This window comes from Zootoca vivipara, chromosome 7 (genome assembly GCF_963506605.1).
Source record: "Zootoca vivipara chromosome 7, rZooViv1.1, whole genome shotgun sequence".
In the NCBI taxonomy this organism is placed as follows: Eukaryota; Metazoa; Chordata; class Lepidosauria; order Squamata; family Lacertidae; genus Zootoca; species Zootoca vivipara.
The window spans coordinates 73954396-73974499 of NC_083282.1; the positions used below are offsets into that span (position 1 = coordinate 73954396).

At 44.8% G+C, this 20104-nt stretch overlaps 1 protein-coding gene across 2 annotated transcripts in view; it reads left to right on the forward strand.

Annotated features, from left to right (window-relative positions):
• SRC (SRC proto-oncogene, non-receptor tyrosine kinase) overlaps positions 1-20104 on the forward strand; it is a 90065-nt gene that overhangs the window by 48091 nt on the left and 21870 nt on the right. The window contains exons 2-5 of one of the 2 annotated variants that reach the window (XM_060277273.1): positions 2006-2081; positions 10845-11090; positions 11470-11569; positions 14216-14233. In XM_060277273.1, the coding sequence (XP_060133256.1) occupies positions 10853-11090; positions 11470-11569; positions 14216-14233 (356 nt within the window). In that variant the 5' untranslated portion in view covers positions 2006-2081; positions 10845-10852. The remainder of the gene's footprint in view (positions 1-2005; positions 2082-10844; positions 11091-11469; positions 11570-14215; positions 14234-20104) is intronic. The other variant, XM_035122157.2, reaches the window with a different exon arrangement.

Consider the following 20104-nt stretch of genomic DNA (forward strand, 5'->3'; position numbering starts at 1 on the left):
TTATAACTACTGTATGTATTTTTGTCCGTCTGTCTGGATACCCTGTGGGCTCTGGATAAACATAGGATTCTTTCCTCATCAAATGCTCTGCAGTATAAGCTTGGTTGATAGCCTTGGGCTGCCAGCAGCCACCACCTCTTTTTTTCTTGCCCCGTTGACTTGGTGAAGTGGAGCAGAGAATTGTCCCTTCTTCACACATGACAGACCAGAAAGGCAATCTGCTGCCTCCACCCATTTTCAACGATCTACAAAAGAAGGCTCACAAGGAGCCAGTGTTGTGCTTTTATGTCAGATCTAGTACTATGCTGAATTCCTTTAAGGGTGCCTCCAGACTGTCCCTTGTTTTGCAGGAGGGATTTAGGTTTGTTGCAATTAAAGTGAATTAATGCGCTCTATCACCCTGGTGCAACAAATCCACCTTTTAAAAAGCCACAGAGAAATGCATTGAAAAGTGTGGGATGAACAAATGATTAATGGGAAACCACCCCAAAAGCAAATCAGGATAAATGCTCATTGTTCTACAACTGCGCCACAAATAAATCAGGACAAATGCTCGAAGACTGGATATAATCTAACCTCTGTGTAAGCTTTGTGCAAGCAAATCAGGTTGAATGTTCAATAAATAGGTTGCTTTAAAGTGGAATGTGTCAGGCAGCTGTTTTAAAACTGATATAAATTGCAGATTTAGGCCAATTTGGGAATAATTTGGGGATGGGAGTGGCTTTCAAGACTATTTATTTGGGACATTGAGAGCAATAATAGTGCAATCTTTTATAGTGTGACATCCCAAAGTATTTCCTCCATATAGTTCTGTTCATGTGTGGACACGATGTTTCTCCAGCAAAAATTGCAGTGCTTCTATCACTCCCATATATTTTTGACTAAAACATTTCCTGCCTTTCCATTCCAAATGGGACCCGTACGGCTGCTAAGAAACATTTGAAATAAAACAGGAGAATAATTTTTATTGCTGTCATGAACGTTGAATGAAACAAGGTTGTGTGAGTGTCATGGGGATCTTACTGGATGATAGCAGTGATAATGCTTCTGTTGAGTGGCAGAAGTCTTTTCCCCATCACTATTTTGTGCACTTAAATTTTTTTCCCCACCATGTTTTAATGGATGACATCTAAAATTAATCATACTCTGAGTAGGCTCATTGGAATCAGTGAATTTAGGGGCCTTAAGATACAGTGAGCTGCATTGCTCCCCCACAGCTTCTTGGCATTAAGAAAAAGATGTACCCAATCCTATGCACACTACTTTCAGCACACTATTAATGAAATGTGGTTTAGATGCAAGCCTTGCTTTTTAACATTTGCTTTTATTGTGTGTGTTTTTAAGTGAACATTTTAAATTGTCTTTTGTAAACTGCTTAGAGATCTTGTTTCAGTAAGCACTATATAAATTGATTAAATAAATAAGTACATTTACTTGGGAGTAATCCCCCATTAGGGACCCAGGTGGCGCTGTGGTTAAACCACTGAGCCTAGGGCTTGCTGATCAGAAGGTCGGCGGTTCGAATCCCTGTGACGGGGTGAGCTCCCGTTGCTTGGTCCCAGCTCCTGCCAACCTAGCAGTTCGAAAGCACGTCAAAAATGCAAGTAGATAAATAGGAACCGCTACAGCGGGAAGGTAAACGGCGTTTCCATGTGCTGCTCTGGTTTGGCAGAAGCGGCTTTGTCATGCTGGCCACATGACCTGGAAGCTGTACGCCGGCTCCCTCGGCCAATAATGCGAGATGAGCGCACAACCCCAGAGTCGGTCATGACTGGACCTAATGGTTAGGGGTCCCTTTACCTTTACCTAATCCCCCATTGGACAAGTGGGTCTTGCTTTCAACACACAGTGGTGCACACTTGCTTGGAAGTAAGTCCCATTGAAGTAACTCTGACTTAATTTCAACCTCACACGCTCAGGGTGGTGCTGTAAGTCGTGTAGTCAGATGTTGTTTGTTTTTTTGTGTGAATTCTTAGCTAACATTCCATGTTTTTCTCTTTTGTAGATTCCAGAAGAGCTGCACTGATTGATTTGTCTGCCACCCTGTCTGCCACAGAAAGCTCTGTCAGGTGACAGCATATGTGAGTAATTTCTCTAAATTCATACTGCCAATTCAAAAATATGGAGACCCTCCTCTAAAAAAATGATTATCATGATGGCTTTTAAAAAGCAGTCTTGAGTTGCTTGCACACTAAATGACATGCACCAAACACAAGCCTTTTTTGGTGGGCACCATTGCCGTTCTAAGAGAACAAGGGAGGCATAGCGAGTTCCAGCAGCTCTTTTCCTAGAAAAATAGCACTGATCAAATATACAGTGGTACCTCGACTTACGAACGACTCGACAACCAAATTTTTTGACTTACGAATGGGGCAAATGGCCACACACTTACAAATTTCTCGACATCCGAACGGAAACCACGGCAGTTTTAGATAGGGTTTTTTTGACTTACGAATTTTTAGATGGGGTTGCTTCGACTTACGAATTATAGTGCAGTAGTTCTTAGTTTAGAGAGATCTGACTGAAGCTTACAGCTCAAGAATCCAACTTTACAGATAGCAGATGTGACAAAGCCTGAGGCATACCTTGTATTGGGAGCTGTTTGTTTTGTGTATTATTAATATTGTGTATTATTGATTACCTCTTAATCAATGAAAACAAGAAAAGGTCATAACATTGCATGTCTGAGAAGATTTGCCTAAGTTTTTAGCAGGTGCCAAAAGCAATGCAAACGCAGGCACCTGCCTAATGTTAATAGGCAGTGAGTTCAAGAAAGTAGATGCCGCCACATTGAAGGATGGATTCCTTGCAAGTGTAGAATGAACATTATGTGTCACCCAGGCGTGCACCTGATGAGGCAGTTGCAGCAACAGAGAGGCCCCGACTTCAGCTTATGTATCTTGCCCACCTGAGCTGCGTGCAAGCAGGCGAAGAATCCGTCTGCATCTAACCTGATTCTGCTCCTCTCACTTCAGTCCCCTCTTGGTCCTGGGAGTCAGTGGAGCAGGAGAGGTGGGGGCAGGAGGAGGAGATGTGGAAGCCCATGACTCTACACCAGCCTGACCTCTCTCCCTCCCTCCCTCCCTCCCTCCCGTAACTGTCCTTCACTGTCCAGTCCTGCAGTTTCTCCTTCCTCTGACTCTGGGCTGTTTCAGGCTTCTCCAGATCACTGGATCCCTTCTACCGTCAGTCTCCAACCCCCCTTCTCCTGGTGCCCATTCATAAGTATCCAGCCACCACTCCTCAGTGTCCAACCAGTCCCTGACAGTTAAAAAGTTGTTGAAAACTTGATAGGGAGTGAAGGGTCTTGCATTTTAGGCTTATTGGGACCAGGAAACATTTCTTTCCCACCTCCCGTGTGATCTTGAGTTTAATTTCCATAATTAGGAGAGAGAGAGAGAGAGAGAGAGAGAGAGAGAGAGAGAGAGAGAGAGAGAGAGAGAGAACAGCCCAACTTCTACTTGCTGTGTCTTTAGATAGGAAGTGTTTTATCCATGCTCTGAGCTTAACTGATTCTTCATATTTGAAGCTAGGAATGAATTTCTCCCTAGGTCAGATTGGCTAGAGGTTGCTGTAGAACAGGGGACAGCATCCTTTTTCAGCTGTAGGCCGGTCCACCGTCCCTCAGACCATGTGGTGGGCCGGACTATATTTTTTTTGGGGGGGGGGATGAATGAATTCCTATGCCCCACAAATAACCCAGAGGTGCATTTTAAATAAAAGCACACATTCCACTCATGTAAAAACATGCTGATTCCCGGACCGTCCGCGGGCCGGATTGAGAAGGCGAATGGGCCGTATCTGGCCCCCAGGCCTTAGGTTGCCTACCCCTGCTGTAGAATGTAACATTGTTCCTTTGGGATGTTTTCTTCTTTATGCACTTTTCCAGATGATACCCGCACTGCCTTTATGACATATTGTGGCCTGGATAGCATTGGTCAGTTGGTGGTGGATAACTTGCCATGCCTCCAAGGAAGGAGATTATAGTGGAAGCCTTTTAGTGCTCTCCCTATTTCCATGCTTATCAGGGCGCAGAGCAGAAAATTCAGAGCCCATTCCAGCAACAACCTCAAAAGAGTTCTGTCCCTTTGCAGTTTTCTTCCCTGAGGCCTCTGCCAGTTTGGGCTCGCCTTCATTACTAATCCAGTTGCAGGAAAGCCTTCCTTATTATGCCATGTCTAATCAGTCAGAAACGAGCCTTTTGAGAATGCTGGCTGCTTCCAATTACACTCCACTTCACCTTGGCATAAAGATGCAGGGATGAGTGTAAAAAAACCTAATAGTCTTGTTTGATCCACATCACTGGCAAACTAGGTGTGAAATCAATTGCAGGCATGTTAAACAAAATGAAGGTGGGTTTTTAAAACTGGTTTTATAACATGTTCCTTGAGAATATATTGGGGTGGGGGTGGGGGACAAACAGAGGGTGTAGCATTGGAAGCCATTGTGATGAGTTCCTACACTTTAAATTTTACCACCACACCACTGCTGTGAGTTATGGTAGTTAGGTTACTGTTCACGAAACAGAGAGTGTGACTTGCCGAAAGCCCAAAACAGGTGCATGGCTGAAAATGGGACTTCGCCACTGTCCCATTGCCCACATAAAATCTGGTTGCCCACTGTAAGAATAAGATGCTGGGCTGTATGTGCCTTTGGTCTAACCTAGCAGAGTTATTCTTACAGTTTGCATTCTTTGCTCCTTGATTCCATTTTTGTTCCTTTGTTCCTTGATTCCTACAGTGCTTCCTTTTCGGTTCCTGTATCCTATTTTTTGCGCCCAGAGCCCTGAAAACATGAGCGAGGAAAAGGCTGAGTTCAGTCTTCTTGGAGCAGTGCATTTTGAGAAAGAAGCTTAGTACAAGATGCTCAGTCATGCATAAGTCTGAACCCGCTATTGGCATTTACTCAAAGTGACTGATATTCTAGATATACTGATTATTGAGCTAAACAGAACAGGCTTTGAAAATCTGAAGGAACGAGCTTTAAGTTGTTTCCTCTGACCTTGAAGCCTCTTTTCTCACCTATGTCTATTTCTTGAGCTGGAAATAAAGCCAATAAACCCAAGGGATATATTTTAAAAATTATATTCCTCCAGATCATATTCTTAAATGCCCATTTTTTAAAAATCAATATTAAGGTGCTTTACTATGATACAAAGCTCAGCAGCAAGACTTTGTATAACTGCATCCTAGATATATTCTAATATAGACTGAGGCTGTGTACACACTTAAAGCAAATAATAATAATTTATTTATACCCCGCCCATTTGGCTGGGTTTCCCCAGCCACTCTGGGCTGCTTCCAACAAAATATTAAAAATACAATAAAACATCAAACATTAAAAACTTCCCTAAACAGGGCTGCCTTCAGCTATCTTCTAAAAGTCAGATAGTTGTTTATTTCCTTGATGGGAGGGCGTTCCACAGGGCAGGCTCCACCACCAAGAAGGCCCTCTGCCTGGTTCCCTGTAGCTGCACTTCTCGCAGTGAGGGAACCACCAGAAGGCTCTCCGAGATGGACCTCAGTGTCTGGGCTGAACACGGGGGTGGAGGCGCTCCATACAAAGCACATTCTTTCCTGCAAAGAATTCTGGGCAGTGTAGTTTACCCCTCACATAGTTACAATTCCCAGTAGCCCTTCACAAATTACAGTGCGCAGAATTCTTTGAGGGAAAGAATGTGTTTCAAATGTCCTTTAAAGATATAGTGTACACAGAGCCTAAGGCCATCAATACCTTGGGTTGCCTCAAACAATCATCGTTTAATCAAAGTTTACATTGTAAGGGAGTTAATGTTTTGCAAGGATCATAAGACGCTACCAGGTCTTATTGTCCTTTTAGCCCCAGGATTATCGACTCTAACTGGCAGTGCCTCTCCAGAGTCTCAAGCCGCTAATTGCAAATGACACCGGCTGAACACATTTTGCTGAGGGGTGAGGAATAAGTACAGGATCACAGTGGAAGGCCTGCCCTAGCCTTCATGTGTTGAATAGACTGTAGAAAAAGGCCCTGTGTGAGTACAATCTTTGTGATTGAAAACACTGTGTTTTTTCTTCTTCTCAAGACAAGAGCTTTTCCTCGCCTTGCACTGAGTTGGTGCCTTCAGATTTAAAACCTAAGATATGCTCACTACAGGAGCCCCAATTCACATGATATGGAAAGCAGCTACTAGCTTAGGTGCCTTTCAAAATCCTGAAATAAATCAGAACTCTATTGATGGCTGTTAGGCACTGGAGGAGCCAAGAATGAAAGCTCCACAATTTGCTTACAGTGCAGAAAGTTCTGTGTTTATTCTCCTTCAATCTCAAACAACAACAATCCGCAAGTGTTCAAAACACTTCACGTTTTCTTGGTAAGCCAAGAATTTGCTTCCCACCCCCTTCTGTCCCCATCTGCTTTTCCCTTTGCGTTGCTGATCGTTTTAGATTGTAATTCTGAAGGCAAGGGCTGTGTTATTTTTATTGAAAGGTCAGGTGCCCTGGGAGCCTTTCTGGTTGAAGAGTGAGAAATAAATGCTCTGGATAAATAAATGCATAAAATAAAGCTGGCTACCACACACCCCTCCAAACATTTAACCAGTGCTTTGTGGAGAGCGAGTTTGCAGCTGCCGACCCTGCTCATGGACTGTGCAGAACATGAGAAAGGCACTACTACATTGCTATATCAGTATGCATAGAGGTCTGGCATTCCACCTGCATCAACATATTGAAGCTGCCCTGTGCGACATCAGACCATTGGTCCATCTTACTCACTACTCTGGCAGTTCACTGGGGTCTTGGCACAGAAGGTCTCTCACGGCCCTTTTGCCTGAGATTATTTACTGTTGTTGATGGAATTGAACATGGGTCCTCCCTTTGTAAACTATGTTCTCTGTTGCTGAGCGATGTTGTACCAGTTGCTGGAAATCACAGGAGGGGAACGGGCTCTTGTGCTCAAATCCCACTTGCTGGTTTCCCACAGGCATCTACCGTGTTTCTCCTAAAATAAGACACGTCTTATATTTATTTTCCTCTTAAAAAAATACAATGCGGCTTAATTTCGGGGGATGTCTTATTTTTTTATTAAGCATGGTACGGCACCTGCTGGGTCCTACAGCTTCGCGCGCCGCCCGCTGCTGGGTCCTGGGGCTTCACGCAGCGCGGCGCGGCTGAGGCTGCTGCCGGCTCCTGCCGGCTTCTGCGGCTTCGGAATGGCGCTCTGAAGTCCGGGTGTGGATCTGCGCTCCTGCTGTCTTGAGGCAGACCCGACGCTGGGGGAAAGAGAGAGACGGGGGACTTGGCGTAAGTTACCCCGACCTCAGGGGGGAAACCTGAGGGCGTGAGCTCAAGGCAGCGCAAAGGGGTCTCCCGAAGCCATGCTCAAGCCAAAAGGCGGGAGAAGGGGACAACAGGGAACTTCAGCGCTTAGGGGCCGCTAACCTCCCCAGCGCCAACGCCCAGAATCCCGGCGAGGAAGCGCCGAACTCTCCCAAACTAGAGAGGCTGTTATAAACAAGACGTCCTCCCCACGGAGCTTGAAACTCAGTCAAAACTGTGAACGGACTCTGCTTAGCGAGAGCGGAGGACTGGGGAGAGCGCGCCGCCCGCTGCCGGGTCCCTGGGCTTCACGCGGTGCGGTGCACAGTGCTGGGGCTGCTGCCGGCTGCTGCCGGCTCCTGCGGTTTCGTGCGCCGCCCGCTGCTGGGTCCCTGGGCTTCACGCGGTGCGGTGCACAGTGCTGGGGCTGCTGCCGGCTGCTGCGGTTTCGTGCGCCGCCCGCTGCTGGGTCCCTGGGCTTCACGCGGTGCGGTGCGGTGCGGCGCGGCTGGGGCTGCTGCCGGGTCCTGCGGCTTCGCGCGCCGCCCGCTGCCGGGTCCTGGGGCCCGTTCAGACGGAGCTCCGCGCGTCGCTGTGCTGGGGCTCCCGCTGTGCTGGGGCTCGGCGCGGCGCGCGCTGCTGCGTTTGCCAGCTGGGTCGGGTAGGTACCGGTACCCCCCAACACGTCTTATTTTGGGGGGATGTCTTATATTCTTTTGCCTTTAAAAGATCGTGCCATGGCTTATTTTAGAGGCACGTCTTATTTTAGGAGAAACACGGTAGTCAGCCACTGTGGGAACAGGCTGTTGGACTACATGGGCCATTGGCCTGATCCAGCAGTCTCTTCTTACATTCTTAGTGGTTGTGCTATAGTTTGCAGTCTTTCCTGCTTGGACTACTGCAATGTGCTCTACGTGGGGCTACCTTTGAAGGTGACCCGGAAACTGCAATTAATCCAGAATGTGGCAGCTAGACTGGTGACTGGGAGTGGCCGCCGAGACCACCTAAGAGACCTACATTGGCTCTCAGTATGTTTCCGAGCACAATTCAAAGTGTTGGTGCTGACCTTTAAAGCCCTAAACGGCCTCGGTCCTGTATACCTGAAGGAGCGTCTCCACCCCCATTGTTTAGCCCGGACACTGAGATCCAGCACCGAGGGCCTTCTGGCGGTTCCCTCACTGCGAGAAGCAAAGCTACAGGGAACCAGGCAGAGGGCCTTTTCGGTAGTGGCTCCCACCCTGTGGAACACCCTCCCAAAGGCAGTCCTGTTTAGGGAAGTTTTTAATCTGTGATATTTTAATGTATTTTGGTATTTGCTGGAAGCCGCCCAGAGTGGTGGGGGAAACCCAGCCAGATGGGTGGGGTATAAATAATAATAAATAATAATAATAATAATTTCCTCTTCTGCACGCATTGACTGAATGTATGAAGGGGAATCTGAGATGATTACTCTAATGAGATAATGGCGGAGGTGAGGGTTGAACTTTATTGCTTCCTCCAAGGAGCTCAAATGTGTTCTTTCAGCATTTGCCCCACTGCGTTCAGCGGAGCTTATTCCCAGAGAAGTGCGTGTAGGATTGTACGTTTAGACAGTTTGCTAGACTCGCTCCTTCTGGCCCCAAGATTAATCAAATAAACAAACGTGATCATTGTGGTGTATGTTGAAGCTTTTATTTCTGCGTAAGAAAAACTAAAATGAAAATGACAGTGTCTTTTCAAGCTGAAGTTCCCAAATCTCACAATAGGTTAGCAATAGCTACATGATACCTTAGTATCTCGAAGTGGGAATATGGCTGCCATCCGTTCCTGATGATGGCTTCACACACAGGGAAGGGGTCTAATCTTTTTGAATCTTGCTGTGACAATTCCTCCCTCTTACTTCAGTCGGGCTGACATGTAGCCATGTCACTCAGCAAGTGAGATCCCGGCCCAACCAGTGTGTGAGTAATGAAACATCAAGAGCCTCCCATTCCCTATTGACTGAAATCCTCCAGACAGAACTGTCTTCTCTGCCTAGCTGGGTTCATTGGTCCTATAACTTATCTCTCTCACATTGACCTCAGAGTCCTTTGGCGAAAAAGAATTCTGTAACCAAGGTTAAGAATGCTACGCTCACCATAATATTTGTTTCTGTCACACACACACCCGTTTGTATTCACTGTTCCTTTTAAAATAAACTAAGAGGAATACTTCTTTTTTTAAAATTCTTCTTTATAGAGCTGTCTAGGTTTTGTGAACTGCAGGGGAGGTGCTGTTGGCTGTCATACCACCCTGGGAATTTGTCGTATGTAAATCCTGTGTGCAAGAGGGCTTTTCTAGGCGCGCGCACACACACACACACACACACACACACACACACACACACACACACTGGTGTATCTGGCCAAGCCATTGTATACATTTCAGTGCTGGGTCAAGATGCACCGCTTTGCACAGGCCTTTGAGGGTGGAGAGCAAGATCAGATTTCCCCCTCTCCATTTAATGTTTGTGTATTACATGGTTTATTTTTATTGAGCTGTACAGAAAGGGAAATGAATCCCAACCAACTGTAGACATGATTTTAAGAGAAATTGGGAGCAAAATTTGGGAGCAAACTAGTGTGAATGTGTATGGTAAATAAAAATATTTTTTAATGAATTCTGATTACAATTAAAAGCAAACAATCAGTATCTGTATCTTGGAAGATCTGTATCTTCCAAGATCCAATAGCAAAAAAATACAAACACCAACAATGTATGCTGCCAAAATAACAAGAAACTAAACAGATGTAACTCAAAAAGTATCACAGAACAAAAACACGTTTTGACCTTGGTCTTCTTCAGCTCCTGCCACAATAAAATGATAAATTTGGGCGCAGTATTGTTTAGGGGACCTTGTTGCGTTACTGATATTCCTTTTTTCTTCCTCTTTAAATTCATTTCTTAATTTTTAGTTTGGAAATTGTTAAATTCGGTTGTGCACTTTTAGGTGTGTTTTATTTATTGTTTATTACTATTTTGTCATGTTTGTAATTATGTAGATCCTTTCATCTTTTTTCTTTCTTTCATCTTGTAAACTGCCTTGATCATAGTTTTAACTATGGAAAGGCAGTATACAAATATGATGATGACAATGGTGATGACTAAGGTATAACAGAAGGACCTTGTAGTTATTGCTGCATTTGACTAATATGTCTACCCCTCCACAATCTGTTTTCAAGGATTCTTATTTATTCCACAACATTTTTAACTTCCACCCCAATGATCTTCCAACAAATTTAGAATGGAGTGAGTTAGCAAGCTTAAAAAATAAAAATAAAAAAGCACCATGGGTAGCGCCAGAAGTGGGGTTTGCAACCAAAGAAAATCTTCTCATGCCAGTTGTGAGATCTAATTGTTCTGAAGCAGTGTTGACAGAGCAGAGGGCACCTCTCCAAATGCAGCTGCCTAATCTTAATTGATCTTGGAGCCCTACCAAAGTGAGATAATGTTTTGTGTCCTCCTGAATCCAATAACTTGCTCATTCAGAGCAGCAGGCCGTAGCTTCATGTTTGCTGTCCTCTTCTCCTGTAGAGTGAATCATGGGGAGCAGTAAGAGCAAACCCAAAGACCCCAGTCAACGGAGGCGCAGTCTGGAATCCACAGAAAATATCCATGGCGGTTGCTCTGCCTCTCAGACACCCAGCAAAACCACAGTGTCAGACACTCATCGGACTCCCAGTCGTGTGTTTGGAACAACTACCACAGAACCAAAACTCTTTGGTGGCTCAAATACATCTGATATGGTTACCTCTCCTCAGCGCTGCGGGCCTCTAGCTGGTCAGTATGATTCCTACCATGTGTAGAACTTTTCCAGACTTTTTTTATAGCATGTATAATGAACATGCTTTCGGAGTTGTGGCAAGAAGGCTCTGTTCCCCAAAGTAGATGTGTGTCTAGAAACACAGGGTCTTCAGTCCCATCACATGCACAACTCTTTGCACAGGGATCTTTTTAAGACTTTCATATGCCACGGTGGGGCCGTTGACCTCAGTGCTGCCCTTCCTACTTACATGTAATTGCACGTGGTGTAAAAAGTACTCAAAGGGGTCTTCAGCACATTAATTTCCCCAACACACGTTGCTCTTACAACAAGAGCCCTGACTAAATTTGATATGCAATGGTGTTCATCTATAGTCTTGAACTTGTCTTGTTGCAGGTGGAGTCACCACCTTTGTGGCCCTCTATGACTATGAATCACGAACAGAATCAGATCTTTCTTTCAAGAAAGGGGAACGCCTCCAAATCCTCAACAACACGTAAGTACCTTTTGCCCAGGAGCTGAGCGAAGGGATGCATTTAATTTTGTAGTAAACATATTATTCCGTCGTGCTGCACAACATCTATGCCCCATGCTGGGAAATAAGAAAGGACAAGTTCTTCCTTCTCCTTTCTTGCTTCCAGCTCTTTCTGTTAGATGTTAATAGGATACAGTAAGTTGGGTCAGTTTAAATGCCTGGGCTTAGATAGCAGGGGGTACCATTTTGGGGACAATCCATGTTTTGATGCCCCACCGTCTGATGTTCCAAGTTGCATCCTGTGCTGATCCTAGGTTTATATTGATTTCCTCTTCTGCCCTTCAAATAAGCTTCCAGCTCGTTTCCCCAGTACGTGCAGGGAATCACTGGATGTCATACAGCCACTGTAAATGTAAACTTGCAGTCACTTCCTCCTTTTCCTTCTTGCTTCCAGTGCTGCCCCAGAATGACTTCCGGGTCCAGCCACCAGACAGGATTCTTCATATAGCAGTCCTCACTGGACTGAGAGCCCAACTATGTGTTTCAGGGAATTACGTGGCTACCCACACTCCACATTTCCTCCTCCATTCTTTCTTTTCAGACATAAACTCGGCTTTGGCTGCTGCTTGTGGGAGCGAGGAGAATGCTGTGCCTAATGTGGTTGCGTGCCTTATTTAACTAAATAATACCAGGGAGGCTAAGGGAGCGGGGGAGGGGAGGTGGCAGCCACATGTCCCTTGTAACGTGTAATTAGGCCTTGACCCACTTATTCAACATCATCAAACAAGGCAGGAGGAAACAACGTAAGGCACACGTGCCAAATGGGTCAAGCCTTGTGCTTTGATCAGCATGTTAAGCATGTGGAATAAGCTTGAGATTGAGTTTCTACCGAAAGATAGAGATAAGAGGGCAAATGCCTGGGAAGCCATGGAGGTCCAATTGGTCAACAGCAAAGCCTGTTTGGGGTTGTAACAGGAAGCCACAAGTCCCAACTTCCAAGGTTGGCACAGTGGCTGCACCAGAATTCTTAGCTAAGATCCCACTGTGATTTCAAATGTAAAATGTTTGCTTGATTTCCCCATGCAACTCCTATGGCATTTTTGCTGTGGACTGCAACATCCTTCTGCAGCATGGAAGGAGGAGAGGGAGCATCTATGGCAGGCATCCCCAAACTTCGGCCCTCCAGATGTTTCGGACTACAATTCCCATCATCCCTGACCACTGGTCCTCTTAGCTAGGGATCATGGGAGTTGTAGGCCAAAACATCTGGGATGCCTGATCTATGGGATGGCTTCCAGAGTGATTCTCACATGTGTGTGTGCACCTACATCTTGCTGCGATGGGTCATTTATGCAGCTGGGATATTGTGAAGTGTAACTTTTCAGCAGTCCAGATTCAGCTCATAGGATACTTGGCAAACATGGCAATAAGATATTTTTACCCGGGGTGGGGGGATATTTCCTGGGAGCATTTGGCAGTCTAATGAAAGAAGAGAGTGAATTGTTGCATTCTGTCCTAGGTGGTGAGAGATAGTATTGTCCTACATCGTAGGATCATTGTGGAGGGAAACGGGATAAAGACAATAGAGCACTTAGCACATTAAAAGCACATTGTAAACAATTAATGATATTATTGCCATATGACTGGGCAGATGGAAGTGGCCTCTTCATAGCAGATGTTGGGCCCTCCCCCTGCTTCCTTCCAGCAAACACATTTTCCACTCATTGCTCTGCTATCTAAATATTGCTTCTGCCCTGTAGGCTGTCTGGGCATCTCTGGCCTTCTGGAGTCCTCCCACTCCTGCCTTGAAAGTTGCCCAGAACAATGGGAGACCTTTAGAAAAGGTTGTGATTAGCTAATTTTATTCTTTTTCTTTTAAAGGTATGTTTATTTAAACTGCTGCCCTTTCCTGTAGCAGGCAATGGGGTGGCTTGGTGCAAGATGCTGAGGACGAACAGTATGTGGGAGATGGTTAATCATCATAAACTACTTGTGAACCTTTCTGTGGAACCTGTTAAGAGACATAGGCCTGGACCTTTTGGGTTGTAATACAGCAGTTTTCATATGGAGAGGCATACTAGTGTGTAAAAAGAAAAGGCCAACCAAAAACTACAAGTCATTTTGACACCTGTAGTTGTTCCCTCAATTAAAGAGATGACTGGAATCTTCTAGAGGGAGAAGAATTGAGTTCCTGCACTCTTCAAATCATAACTTGAAATGTTTGTGGCTTGGCAAATGGAATGTTGCAAGTTCACTATTTCACATTCAGTGGAAAAACCTGTCTTGAGGACTAGAAGCTGTTCGTTGGCCATGCTGCTTTTACAGAAACAGTAGAAAGGGTGGCCGTTAGAAATGTTCTACATTCATTCCCATATCCATTTGTGCACCAAGAAACCTCTGTGTATTCAGAGAAACTTGAGGTGGTTAGTTCATGCAGGGCACTGGCTAGTTTTCCACCTCAATATATGTTCTTATTGGGGAACCACTGATAAGCTTTTTAGGGACGCCAGAGTTCCTAGGAATACATGTTGAAAACCACAATATTATGGCTATTAGCACTTGTGAATGCATCTTTCCCATTTTGAAAAGCATCTCAAAACTGCATTTCTTTTAATCTAAGCCCTGTCTCTTTCTCTCTTGTATCCTGCTCCTCATGCTTTCATTTAGGAGAAAGGTGGATGTCAGGTGTGTATCTTCTATTTGATTGGCATAAACAATAAAAGCTAACCTGATCTTTGATGTCTAAACTATGGGGGAAAGGATTGGGAGGGAGAGCAATGTTATGCATTAAGTTTAAAGTCCTTATGGTTCTTCTCATTTGCAGACTCAGGAGTTTTAACATTGGTTTTGAGCATTTTTACTTTTGTAACCAAGCAGATGATATATTCTAGAAGTGTTGTTTCAACTGAATTTTAGATTTTGGAGTGTTATGTATGCATTTTTCTTGTTTCCAACTGGAATGTGGGGAGCGGAGTTGTCTGAGTTAGATAAATTCTTAGTCATGGTGATCAACCTTCTAACGGGAGAAAAATCAGAGTTCTGGGCAACATAAGCAGGCATCATTAAGTACCTGTGTATGAGTTGTCCAGTAGCTCAGGGGATTCTAGACTGCGGTCTGTGCACCAACAACGGTCCATGAGCTTCATTCAGAGGGTCTGTTACATGTCCACATTACTTTTTGATTTTGATTTTTGATTGCATTTTGACTGCCTCTTTTATTATATTGCATTTTACATTGGAATGCAAATTCAATAAGTACGATAAAATACAATATAAGAAATAAAAGAAGCAGTAAAAAGGCAATTAAAAATCATACAGCATGTTGCACAGCAGGTGACAATTGCTACAACAGGCAAGCAAAATAGTTAAGTGGTTCAACAAGACCATCAGCAATTTTCAATTCATAGGGGAAATTGGGACCCCCTAGTACCATATGCCTTACTTGAGTAAAGTTTGCATATGGTTTAATAAGAACTGAGTATATAAAGCTGGCTCTGCCTCTTCTGAAGAACATTAAAATCATGTAGGGATATCCCAGACTTCTTATTGTTCTGCTCAGGGCTGTCTTAAGCATATGTAGCACCGGGGTGCAAAAATCCGGCCGGCACCCCTCCCCCTGGTTGCCCAGAGTTGGGCTAGCCATTGGGCTAGCCATTGAGGCATGCAGGCAGGGCAAAGCAGGGCACAGAGGAGTGTGAGGCAGCAACGCTAGGCTGGGCAGCTCGTCAGGTGGGTAGTGCGCTCTGGGCGGGCCTCCCCATGTCCCTACGCCAATCCTAGGTGCGCCTCACTGGCTTGCCTGCCCCTGAACACATGACGGAGAGCTGCCCACAGCAGAAGAGCCTGCCGCGGCACTCCAGTGGGCGGGCTCTTTCCCGGACTCCAACTCTCAGAACCCTGAGAGCCCAGTGCCCGGGTGCCCTGCACTCCTAATGCCTATGGTTAAGACGGCCCTGGTTCTGCTTGTAACCATATGGGTAGACATTCTTCCTGTGAGGGACAAATGCAACTTGGGAAGGAGACAAGGAGATTTCACTCCAGTTGAATACACAATAAACCATGGAAGAATGGGAACAGGAGTGGGATGCCTGTGGCCCCCTAGATGTTGTTCAAATAACTCTGATTCAGATGACTTTGAAAAGAATAATGGTGCACTATGGACTATTGATTGAATTGTGGTATTACAGGGAAGGAACTGCTTGTGTTGCCAACTGAGCTGGCTGTATCCAGCTAGCAAAGATTATGAGTGTGAAAGCACCATTCATTTAAGCTTATTATTCCAGCTCTTATATGATTTCATTTATCTCATCCCCCATTCATTGCTTACTTGCCTAGGGCTATAATCCTACGCATACCTAGTCTGTTTAAATCAACTGTAATGGGATATAGGCAGATAAGTCTGCAAGTTTCTCTCTCTCTCATGGGGAAATGAAGGTGACAAAGGGTGTATTCCTCTTTCTGTTCTGCACACCTGCTGTTGAGATTCTTTTCACTGACCAAACTTCATGTTACTAGCCTCTGAATGCAACAGGCATTCTTGAAGTTCATGATAGGAGTTGAGAAAATGCTGCAGGGGAAGGATTTTATATTTGGTCTAAACACATTTACCCATACAGGGGTAGCCAGCAAGCATTATATACCTGTTAAGACCTAGAAATTAAGACCTAGAAATTAAACATCTGTTTTTCCTGAGAACTTGCTGTTTGGCCTGGCAAGTATATACAGTATATACTCTCTCTCTCTCTCTCTCTCTCTCTCTCTCTCTTTCTCTCTCTCTCTCTCTGTGTGTGTGTGTGTGTGTGTGTGTGTGTGTGTGTAGTATATTTAATCCTAGTCAAGGTCAGGCCAGTAAACATTCGGAGCTAAAGTTTCTCTTGCAATATTAATATTTTAATAATCTGTGGCTTTTAAAACAATTCTGTGATGGTGCAAAGGAAATGGAGCTCTGCATGTTTTTTCTTCTTCTTTAGAGCCCTGACTTGAGGACTTTAATTTGGACTAGGTCAGAGTGCTAGAACCTGTTTTCTTTGTTGAGGGCTTAGGCCTTGAACATATGAAGTAGCAAAAAATAGTTTGAGTGTGCATGCAGAGTGTTAGAAAATGTTCTTCTTGGTACCACCGAGCAACCACCACTAGCCTCCACATTTCAGGGATACATCAGACAGTATAGAGTCAGGTGCTTGCACATGGTGATATAATGAATCCCCGTAGCTTATGAATGGAAATATTCCAATAGAGGTTCTCTCTCTCCATGTTATGGTGGCTTTTGACCACTCCTACTGTTTCAGCACAGTGGTCAGAAGTGGTTCAACTTGTACATGTGGGGCATCAGTCGTTTCATTCAGATTGGCAAAACCAGATGGCAGCTTTTAAAGCACCATTTAGATTGTCAGAGTAAGAGAGGCGGATCTGTCCACCAAGACCTGCCAAAAGGAGTTGCACAAAAGCACATTATTGCTGTTGCCTAGCTCTCCCTATCACAAAAACGAGTCTTCCACTGGATAGTGTCTGGGTGGACTGTGTTAAAAAGAGAGTGCCACTTGGTATAGCCAAATTATCATGATGCCTTGGCCAGCTCTGCCAAACTGGCAACTGTTTGCCTACCCCTTGCCGTAGAACTATCCTTGAACAGGTTTGCTTCCTTGAACTTCCCAGTATAAAAAACGTAAGTATTGCTGATATCCAAACTTAAATTTCGCAGGTAAGTATTTCTAACCTAAATATTTTCCTTATTTTTTAAACCGCAGAAACAAAAATAGACATTTTTGAATACTGAAAGCTCTGGTCTTTGGCTGTTTGGCACACTTTCCAGGTACAAAGGAAGTGTGCATTCTTTTGCTTCAAAGGAACTAAATGCAATATTGTGAGCGCTGGCAGCTTCACAGCTGCCTCTGGTATAAATAACGCTGAGAACAGAATGGCCCTCATAGGAAGATGAGGTGGTTTTTTTAAAGGCTTTGTGCTGAAGCATGTAGAGGAGAAATGAGTCTCAAGCTATGTATTTCACAATATCCAATATCGCTTCACTGTTGGAGTTTAGGATAAGAGTGTGGTTCTCACAGAGATACTGTAGCAGTAATGAACTGCAATCTTTTGAATAGCTAAGGTGCCTGGCCTTCTGCCTAGCAACATGTTGCGAGGGGAGGAAGTTTCTGAGAGATACACGCTGCATTTGGCAGGTTGTGCTGACCCAGCCATATAATTCCATAGCTGTGGCTGTAGTTGCACCCCCCCCCCCCAGTCAGAGGTATGCAGAGGAGAGGAAGCCATTTTTGACTGCCTTTAGTAGAAGTGGATACCTTTACTTGAAAAATAGATGAACATGGATAATTGCTTAGTACCGTACAAGATAGGTTCAGAAGTTCTGATCGTTCGACTTGTCGCTTATGTCTTTCAAAAGAAAGCAGCATCATGCAGTGCCTTGACCTAGCAGCTTGGCTCTGGAAAAAAAGTTTTATCTTCATAAACATTCTGTCTTAAAATTCATTGAGGTTTCCCAAGCAATGGATTTGCAGTGTGCGGATTAAACTGACCCAGACAGAAGTTGACTCTGGGTTTCCCCATTCATTCCAATGGAGAGGTCTATCTGTAGGCCTCTCATAGGAGCTGGCATGTCCTTCCACTGAAGTGGATAGGGAAGCACATATACCCTGGGGAACTTCTGAACCTCTCTAAGCAGTCACCAGATTGGGAGTGGTTATTAGTATTCTGACACCCAAAGATGAGAAGATAGCATGATCTCCCTACTTACAATGGATTTTCCTGGCATGTGCTTACCCAAGCTGTACTTTCCTGTGACATTAATCAGGATGGGGAACTTGGGGCTTTCCTTCTACTTGGATTTTTTTTCCTTTTGCAGCTTCCTCTTCCTCATTTGTACCTCTTTATCTTCCTTCTGTTTTACACAGTTTAAGAAACAGAGCCTGGGTGAGGAGTACCTGTTATTTTAGAAGTGGTAGCTCGCGCATCACTGCATAGCAGCGTTTAGAATGCTTTCTGGCTATGCACTATGTGAAAATAGTGCCATATTAACAGCTAGCCAGGCATACATCTGGTGATTTTAGCCAGCTCTTCCTGCAGATCTAGTACAGTGGTACCTCGGTTTAAGTACACAATTGGTTCCGGAAGTCTGTACTTAACCTGAAGCGTACTTAACCTGAAGCGAACTTTCCCATTGAAAGTGACCTTGGGCTAGTCACACTTCTCTGAAGTCTCTCAGCCCCACCCACCTCACAGAGTGTCTGTTGTGGGGGAGGAGGGGAAAGGAGATTGTTAGCCGCTTTGAGACTCCTTCGGGTAGTGATAAAGCAGAATATCAAATCCAAACTCCTCCTCCTCCTCTTCTTCTTCTTCTTCTTCTTCTTCTTCTTCTTCTTCTTCTTCTTCTTCTTCTTCTTCTTCTTCTAATGGAATGTGGATTAATCCGTTCCAGATGGGTCCGCGGAGTACTCAACCTGAAGTGTACTTAACCCGAAGTATAAGTGTAATTGGTTTTGGAAGTCCGTACTTAACCTGAAGTGTACTTAACCTGAAGCGAACTTTCCTATTGAAAGTAATGGAAAGTGGATTAATCCGTTCCAGACGGGTCCGCGGAGTACTTAAACTGAAAGTACTCAAACCGAAGCGTACTTAAATCAAGGTATGACTGTATAAGAAATTGTCCCTCTGCCAAGGCCAGCCAGATATTCGTTCCACACACCTGATATACAGCTATGCATCTAGGAGTGTTTGTATTCACGGGTAGCCCCAAACATCCCCAGAACTCACTGTGTTTGGACTTCATTAGCCTGCATGGCTCTATAAACCTAGTTGTGGGGGTTATGGTAAGGCTGCCATATGTCTCAAATTTCCCAGACATAGCCAGGATTTGGCTGTTGAAAATGGCATCCAAGCGAAATTTCCGAAAAGCAGCTAAAATGTCTGGGAAAACCCGGATTTTCACTTTTTGAAATACGGCAACCCTAGATTATGGCCATGCATCCAATGTTTTAACTAGGACACTTCAGGGATAGAATGGGTCTAAATACACATTCTTTACACCACCCTATTTGCTATTACGGTTCTGTCGGGGGGGAGGTGGTGGTGAGGGGAGTACCTGCTTAAGAGTTGCACTGCTTGCAGAAGCCACCTTCCCTCCAAGAAGTGCAGGGCAGTCTCATAAACCATCAAGTCAACCCCCTCCTTTATGCAGGGGTAGACAGAGCAGCCATAGCCAACTTTGTGCCCTTCGCCCGTGAGTCCTGGCTGGGGCTGATGGGAGTTGTAGCCAAAAACATCTGGAGTACGCCAGCTTGGCAAAGGCTACCTTAGAGCACCTTCAGCAGACAGTTGACAGGCTCTGCTTGAAGACCTCCAGCGTGGGAGAGCCCACCGACCCCTTGGGTAATTAGTACCCTTGCCAAACTGCTCTTCCTTTCCCTCTACTGTTCAGTCAAATTCTACCCCTCTCTAACTTAAGCCCCCTGGATCTGCTCCTGCCCTCTGAAGCAACAGAGAACAAGCCTCTGCTCTCTTCTTTGTGATAGCCCTTCATGTACAGCACATGTTACTAGCCTC